The sequence below is a fragment of the Jaculus jaculus genome, chromosome 1, assembly GCF_020740685.1.
Source record: "Jaculus jaculus isolate mJacJac1 chromosome 1, mJacJac1.mat.Y.cur, whole genome shotgun sequence".
Lineage (NCBI taxonomy): Eukaryota > Metazoa > Chordata > Mammalia > Rodentia > Dipodidae > Jaculus > Jaculus jaculus.
The window spans coordinates 245,522,153-245,530,316 of record NC_059102.1 but is presented as its reverse complement, the minus strand read 5'-3'; the positions used below and the strand labels follow the sequence as shown (position 1 = coordinate 245,530,316).

At 44.9% G+C, this 8,164-nt stretch overlaps 1 protein-coding gene across 1 annotated transcript in view; it reads right to left on the bottom strand.

Annotated features, from left to right (window-relative positions):
• Positions 1 to 727: 727 nt before the first annotated feature.
• The window catches only part of Terf2 (telomeric repeat binding factor 2), a 41,587-nt gene continuing 34,150 nt past the window's right edge, over positions 728 to 8,164 (bottom strand). The window contains exons 8-10 of the mRNA XM_012949487.2: positions 6,042 to 6,127; positions 4,739 to 4,782; positions 728 to 1,855 (exon numbers count right to left, since the gene is read on the bottom strand). Coding sequence (XP_012804941.2) covers positions 1,697 to 1,855; positions 4,739 to 4,782; positions 6,042 to 6,127 — 289 coding nt within the window. The 3' untranslated portion in view covers positions 728 to 1,696. The remainder of the gene's footprint in view (positions 1,856 to 4,738; positions 4,783 to 6,041; positions 6,128 to 8,164) is intronic.

Sequence of the window (8,164 nt, the reverse complement as noted above, 5' to 3'; positions counted from 1 at the left end):
TATTCAAACTTCTCTTTTATTCATGGTTTCTTTAGAACCCACAAGAAAAAGCTACCCAAGGGTGGGAGAGATGGTTCACCAGTTAAGGCACTGCCTGCCAAGCCTAAGACCCCAGGTTCAATTCCCCAGCACCCATGTAAGCCAGATGCACAATGGGGTGCATGCACCTGGAGTTTGTTTGCAGTGGCTGGAGGGCCTGGCATGCCTAGTCTCTCTGTTTGCAAATATATATATGCTTGATGATACCATCTATAATATATATTTTTTGGTTTGTCACAGGAGGGTTTCATTCTAGTTCAGACTGACCTCAGGTAGCATCTACCACATCTGGCCAAGCTTCTATATATTTTTATTTGATTCTCCCCCCGCCCCCTCTTTTTGTTCTTTGAGGTAGGGTCTTGTTCTAGCCCAGGCTTACTTTGTATTCACTATGTAGTCTCAGGGTGGCCTCAAACTCATGGCGAGCCTGTGATCTTCCTACCTGTGCTTCCTAGGGTACTGGGATTAAAGGCGTGCAATACCAAGCCTGGCAAAATGGGACTTCTTAGTTTCCAGAACTAGTATGTTACATGAGGAGAGGGAAAAAGAGTAAACTTTCTCAACAGCATCCAAGGTCCAGAACCTCCATCAGGTTCCCATTAGCATCTTTGTCACCTCAGCTAAGCAGTGTGTTCAACATTTTACTCCATCTGAGAATCCATGTGCTGCAATTAAACAGCTACGTAAATCTGAGAGGAGCAAGACTTTAATGAAGAATGCTACAAGTATGAACAATTAGGTCTCATATTTAAAAAAAGATTACAGAAAACACTTTACTGAATTTTCCTGCCAAAAAGGAGTCTTCAAAGATGTCTGAGAGACAGCAAGCACGTGGTACAAAAGGAGAAGGGAATGTCAAATCCCAGAGCAGGACACTAACACAGCACGATTAGGGAAGCAGGTGGAAGCAACCAATTCACAAAGAATAGGATTAAGCATTTATATTCAATCAGGATTCTTCTTGTAGGCTTTAAAAGTTTATCATGAGGAAAGGATCTGAGAAGAGAGGTGGAGGATGGCAGGGGGAGTAAGCTTATCTACAATCACCATTTTACCAAAAGAACACACTGGTTCAACCACATGAGAAGTGTGGAGGAGAAACTGCTGACACAGCCCAGCACATTAAGAGCAAATGCCAAGGCAGTCAGGTCTAGGGTCAACAGCACAAGTGGCTCATCAGTTTTTAGAAGGAATCTGATCAACAAAGAGTGGTTTCTCATCAACCTGGGCTCATAACATATGGAGTTCATCTGCATTTACGTCAGAAGGCCAAAACTTGACGAGGAATAGGTTCACTCCAGACAATGCTCTCGTTGCTGGTTTTAACAGGTCGTGGGGTCATAAGTGGCTCCTAATAGACTCCATTTCCTGGGAGAAGGTTCTACAGATTACTGGGGATTTAAATTTAAGCAAGCCACTACGGAAGGAAAACACTAATGATACTCTGGCACTGTACAGCTGTGTGCCTGACTTCTCTGCCAAGGACATGGCATGGACCTGGCTTGCTTCTTAGTTCCATGATCTCCAATAACGAGTAAGGGACGTGGGAGCTCCCCCACACCGAAGGAGGTAGCCCAGCTTCTGAAGGAATAGCAGACGGTCAGGACTATTGGTAAGAAACATGCTCCTGTGAATCTTGTGGAAATGGGAGCCTGCTTCAGTTCATGCCGAGCTTTTTCATGGTCCGCCAGCGGTCCTTAATCATCACAGCTGTTCGGTTAACAAAGGGGTAATTTTTAGAGATGGCAACCCAGTTTCCTTCACCGTACTTCTGAACTCCAGCCTTCACCCACTCGCTTTCTTCTATAGTCCACCTCTGCAAAAGAAAACCAAAAGACATCAAAACTTGCTTCACTTACCTCTTATTCAATATATTGATGAGGTCAATTCAAGAATCCTGAGAGGGCTGGATAGATGCCTACAAAGCCTAACAACCTGGGCTCGATTCCTCAGTACCCACATAAAGCCATACACAAAGTGGTACATGCACCTGGAGTATGTATGCAGTGGCTAGAGGCCCTGGTACACCCATTCTCTTACTCTATTTGCCTCTTTCTCTCAAATAAGTAAATAAAATTAAAAAAAAAAAGAAAAGGGGCTGGAGAGATGGCTTAGCGGTTAAGCGCTTGCCTGTGAAGCCTAAGGACCCCGGTTCGAGGCTCGGTTCCCCAGGTCCCACGTTAGCCAGATGCACAAGGGGGCGCACGCGTATGGAGTTCGTTTGCAGAGGCTGGAAGCCCTAGCGCGCCCATTCTCTCTCTTTCCCTCCCTCTGTCTTTCTCTCTGTGTCTGTCACTCTCAAATAAATAAAAAAAAAAAAATTAAAAAAAAAAAAAAAAAAAAAAGAAAAGGAAAAAGAAAAGAAGAATCACCAGGGCATGGTGGTGCATGTCTTTAATCACAGCACATGGGAGGCTGAGGTAGGAGGATTGCTATGCGTTCAAGGCTACCCTAAGACTATATACTAAATTCCAGGCCAGCTGGGCTAGGGTGAGACCCTATCTTGGGGGAAAAAAAAGGGGGAGTGGAGTGGAGAGATGACTCAGTGGCTGAAGACACTTGCCTGCAAAACATGATGGCCTGGGTTCTACTCCCCAGTACCCAGGTGAAGACAGATGCACACAGTGGCACCTGCATCTGGAGTTCACTTGAGTGGGAGGAGGCCCTGGCACGCCCACACTCACTCTGTGTCTGCCTGTTTCTCTCTCAAATAAACAAATAAAATATTTTGTAAAATACCCCCCCACAAAAAAAACAATGTAAGCTGAACAAGGTGGTGTACGCCTTTAGTCCCAGCACTTGGGAGGCAGAGGTAGGAGGATGGTCATGACTTCGAGGCTAGCCTGAGACTACATAGTGAATTCCAGGTCAGCCTGGGCTAGAGTGAGACCCTACCTCAAAAAAAAAAAAAAAAAAAATCTCTATCTGCCTCTCCCTCGCCAAGTAAACAAACAACAACAACAAAAAAACTTTGAAAGGTTAAAAACAAAATGGATGATAATGGGGCTGGAGAGATGGCTTAGTGGTTAAGGCATTTACCTGCAAAGCCTAAGAACCCCAGTTTGAAGCCCTGTTCAATTCTCCAGTACCCACATAAGACAGATGCACAAGGATGTGCATGCATCTGGAGTTCCTCTGCAGTGGCTGGAAGACCTGGTGTGCCCATTCTCCCTATCTGCCACTCTCTCTCAAATAAATAAATAAATAAAACTTTAAAACAAACAAACCAAAAAAAAAAAAAAAAGTGGTGTAGGGGTGGAGAGATGGCTGAGCAGTTAAGGCATTTGTCTGCAAAGGCTAAGGACCTAAGTTTGATTCCCCAGCACCCACATAAAGCAATATGCACAAAGGGGAACATGCGTCTGGAGTTCATTTGCAGTGGCTAGAGGCTCTGGCACATCCATTCTATTTGCCTTTCTCTCTCTCACTCTCTCAAATTCATAAATAAAGTTAAAAAAAATAAAGGGCTAGAGAGATGGCTTGGCCATTTAGGTGTGTGGCTGCAAAGCCTGAGGACCCAGGTTTGATACCCCAGTATCTATTCAAACCAGATGTACACGGTGGCACATATGTCTGGAGTTTGTTTGCAGTGGCTAAAAGACTTGGAACACTCACTCTCTATCTGTCTTTTTCTCTCTCTCTTAAGTAAATAAAAAATAAAAAAAATACAGGTGGTATATTGTGGATATGGACATCGAGTAATTTTCAATGTCCTGCCATTTCATTCTCAGCTAATCGTGTATATACTGTTTGTGGCCCAGCAGTGTGACAGAATGTACTTCTAGATTTTCTTCTACAGAATAACTATTATTTAAACTGGACCTGTTAGTTCAGTCTTATAATCCCAGCTACTTAGAATGTTGAGGTAGAAATATCAGAAGTTGAAGACCAGCTAGGGCATCTTAGTGAGATCCTGTCTAAAAATAAAAAAGTAAAATGCAAGCTGGGCATGGTGGCGCACACTTTAATCCCAGCACACGGGAGGCAGAGGTAGGAGGATTGCTCTGAGTTGGAGGCCAGTCTGGAATTAGAGTAAATTCTAGGTCGACCTGGGCTAGACTGAGATGCTACCTTGAAAAACCAAAAAGAAAAAAGTGGTCGGGAGTGGTGGCACACACCTTTGATGTCAGCACTTGGGAGGCAGAAGTAGGAGGACTGCTATAAACTCGGGCCACCCTGAGACTACACAGTGAATCCCAAGTCAGCTTGGGCTAGAGTGAGACCCTACCTTGACAAAAAACAAAACAACCACAAAAAAAACAAACAAAAAAAAAACCACACCAACAAACAAAAAAAGAAACAAGAAGGCTAGGGATGTAGCTCAGCGGTAGAGTACTTGACCAGCACTCTTGAGGGCCTAGGTTCCAACCCTGCTACCAAAAGCCAAAACATAACAACAACAACAACTAAACCTACTACTTGAACTTAGTTTGATTTCTTTTTGTTTGTTTGTAAATAAATATATTTTTTAAAATGAGTATTTATTTTACCTCTGTTCTCCCTATAAAACTTGTCAAAGCCACGCGTGATGCGGCATACCTTCAGTCCTAGCATTTGAGAGCCTGAGGTAGAGATGGCCATGAGTTCAAGGTCAGCCTAGGCTACAGAGTGAGTTCTAGGTCAGCTGGGGTTAAAGTGAGACCCTACTTCAGAAAACAAGCCAACTCTGCCTTTGTAACAGGAAAGAATTAGAAATCACCTGCTTTCTTGTCGTGTTGGTTGTATTATCTTCATTTAGTTCTCCTGGGAAACATAAGAAAATGACTTAGTTTAGAGTTCACTTTTTTCCCCTGCACAAACCACAAAGAGAAAAGAAAAATAAAAAATGTCCCCAAAGGGAAAGCTTGATTAAGGTTTCAGACATTGCCAGGTGTGGTGGCGCACGCCTTTAATTCCAGCCCTTGGGAAGCAGAGGTAGGAGGATCACTGTGAGTTCAAGGTCAACCTAGACTACAGAGTTCCAGGTCAGCCTTGGCTAGAGTGAGACCCTGCTTCAAATAAACTAAAGAAGGGCCAGAGAGATGGACTAGTGGTTAAGGCACTTGCCTGCAAAGCCCAAGGACCCAGGTCCGATTCCCAAGTACCCACATAAGCCAGATGCACACCTTGTCTGCTTTTGCAAATATCGTGGCAATGTTTCCTAGACAATGGCCTCTAGCCACTGTACACGAATTCTAGATGCATGCGCCACCAAGTGTATTTCACTTACGTGGGTTCTAGTGGATCCAACCTCTGGGTCCTTAAGTTTTGCAGTCAAGCGCCTTAATTGCTGAGCCATCTCTCTAGTCTTCTTTTTATTTTTTAAAAAAGTTTTATTTATTTACTTGAGAGAAACAGAGAGCAAATGTGGGCATGCCATGGCCTCTTGTTGCTGCAAATGAACTTTGCACATGTGGCTTTATGTGAGTGCTAGGGAAGTTAACCCACACCATCAGGTTTTGCAAGCAAGTGCCTTTTAACAGGTGAGTGATTTGTATAGTCTCTCTAAAAAAAAAAAAATAAAGAAAGAAATAAAATAAAGAAATACAGGGAGCAAACCAAGTGCACTTCAGCACTTGGGAGATAGAGGCAGGAGGATCAGGAGTTCAAAGTTATCCTTGGCTATGCAGCAAATTGAAGGCCAGGCTGTCTACCTGAAACCCTGTCTCAAGCTCTTCTGCCCTCTCCCCCTCCTCCCAACAGCAACAAAAGAGTGAAAGGAGGAAAAAAAAAACAAACAAACAGGAAGGAAGGAAGAGAAAAACAAAAGCACAGGGAATCTGAGGAGATGGCTCAGTGGTCAAAGCCCAACTAGCCTGGGTTCAATTCCCAACCTCTCCTGAAAAGTTGGACAGGCTGTTTGCAGTGGCAGGAAACCTGTGTATGTGCATGCACACACACAAATATATATAAAATTTTTTTTGAAAAATGAAGAAATTAGGAACTTACTCAGATTTGTAACAGTAACATGCATCTATACTTCAGTGAGCACCAACCAGAAGCCAAGGAAACCTGCTGCTTACCCTGAACTTGAAACAGCTCGTCCTCTTCGGCCCAGGTCTCCTTTTCTTCAACTCCATTAGAATTGTTCCACTTGCCTTTCGATATTCTGAGGGGAGATCAAGGAGGACAAGGTGAGAAGCATTCATTCTGCTCATCCCATCTTCTGATCTTGGCTCACTCCTGGTCCTCACTCATGATTTACCACTCACAATTCCCAAATCCATGCTTCCTTCCTGTAGGCTAGCCAGGCGTCTGCACATAGGGCACCCCCCCGGCTGCAGGCCCAGCCCTCAAATGCAGAACCTGGTGAGTGCATTACCACCTCTAACATTTGTTTGCTTTCCTGGTTTTAGTTTGGTTTCGTTTTGACTTTTCTTTGAGAGCTCTAGAGCACATGCTGCCCTGGACCTTGCTAGGTAGTCTAGTCGGGCCAGGAACTTTCCTCTGGTCCCTGCTTCCCAAAAGCCGTGATTCCAGGCATGCACCAACACAAAAGTCTCAGTGCCGGGCGTGGTGGTGCACGCCTTTGATCCCCCAGGAGGCTGAGGTAGGAGGACCACCATGAGTTCAAGGCCACCCTGAGACTGCATAGTGAATTCCAGGTCAGCCTGAGCTAGAGTGAGACCCTACCTCGGAAAAAAAGAAAAGTCTCAGCAAACTCCTGACCCTCCTTCATGGTCATGCTTTATTCTATTCCTATGTTCATAGTGACTTTTTACCCTCTCATTTCTCCCTTTCAAGCCCAAGGCACTTTGCACCAATACCCCAGAAGCCTTTTCCATTCTCAAAGCCAACATCATAAAACCACACCACAGCTACGTGTGGTGGCACATGCCAACACTTGAGAGGCTGGGACAGGACAGCTAAAAGCTCAGGCCAGCCTGGACATCATACAGAACTCACGTCAAAAAACAAAAAACATTGCCAAGCATGCCGAGCCTTTAATCCCAGCACTCGGGAGGCAGAGGTAGGAGGATCGCGGTGAGCTGGAGGCCGCCCTGAGACTACATAGTGAATCCCAGGTCAGCCTGGGATAGAGCAAGCCCTTACCTCAAAACAAAACAAAACAAAAAAAACTTGCTGGGCATGGTTGTACCCACCTTTAATTCCAGCACTCAGGAGGCTAAGGCTGTAAGATCACTGTAAGTTCAAGGCCACCCTGAGACTACATAGTGAATTCCAGGTCAGCTTGGGCTAGAGGGAGACCCTACCTAGAAACCAAAGTCAGCACATTCCTCTTTTATTTCCTAGCAGTTTTCATCTAACAAATGGGGGCGTTTAAATGCTTCTATGCCTGTTAATCCAGGCAGTTTCCTATCAATGGTCCCCACCACACCTGCATCACTCCTACAGTAGAGCCATGCTGCTGTTTCTGTTCCCTCTGCCTTCCTGAGAGTCTATTCCCTGCACACTGAAAATCAATCACCTTTGAGTTCACCTCTTTCTCTCTCTTTTGAGGTAGGGTCTTGCTCTAGCCCAGGCTAACCTGGAATTCACTATGTAGTCCCAAGGAAGCCTCAAACTCAAGGCAATCCTCCTACCACTGCCTCTGAGTCCTGGGATTAAAGGCGTGTGCCACCACATCTGCCTGTATGTTTTTGTTTTTTTTTTTCTTTTTTGAGACAGGGTCTCATATAGCCCAAGCTGGCCTTGTACTAGCTACATAGGTGAAGATAACTTTCAACTTATTCTCCCACTTCTACCTCCAACTGCTGGTATTCTAGGTAAGTGCTTGGTTTATGCAGTGCTATGGACTGAGCCCAGGGCTTTGTATTTACAAGGCAAGTACTCTACCATTTGAGCTATAGCCCCAGGCCATCATTCTCAATGACATTCCTCTACTGATCACAATATAGAGAGCAAGCCCCTGTTCCTCTGTCTCTGTGAGTTTGAGGCCAGCTGCCAGGGTTACACAGCAAAATCCTATTCTCAGGGTGGCCTCAAATTCAGTGATCCTCCTACCTCTGCCTCCTGAGTGCTGGGACTAAAGGCGTGTATTACCACGCCCAGCTTTTTGTTTTGGTGTTTCAAGGTAGGTTCTTGTTTTATCCCAGGCTGACCTCAAACTCACAGAGATCCTCCTACTTCTGCCTCCCAAGTGTGGAGATTAAGGGTGTGTACTACCACATGGGGCTACTAAAAT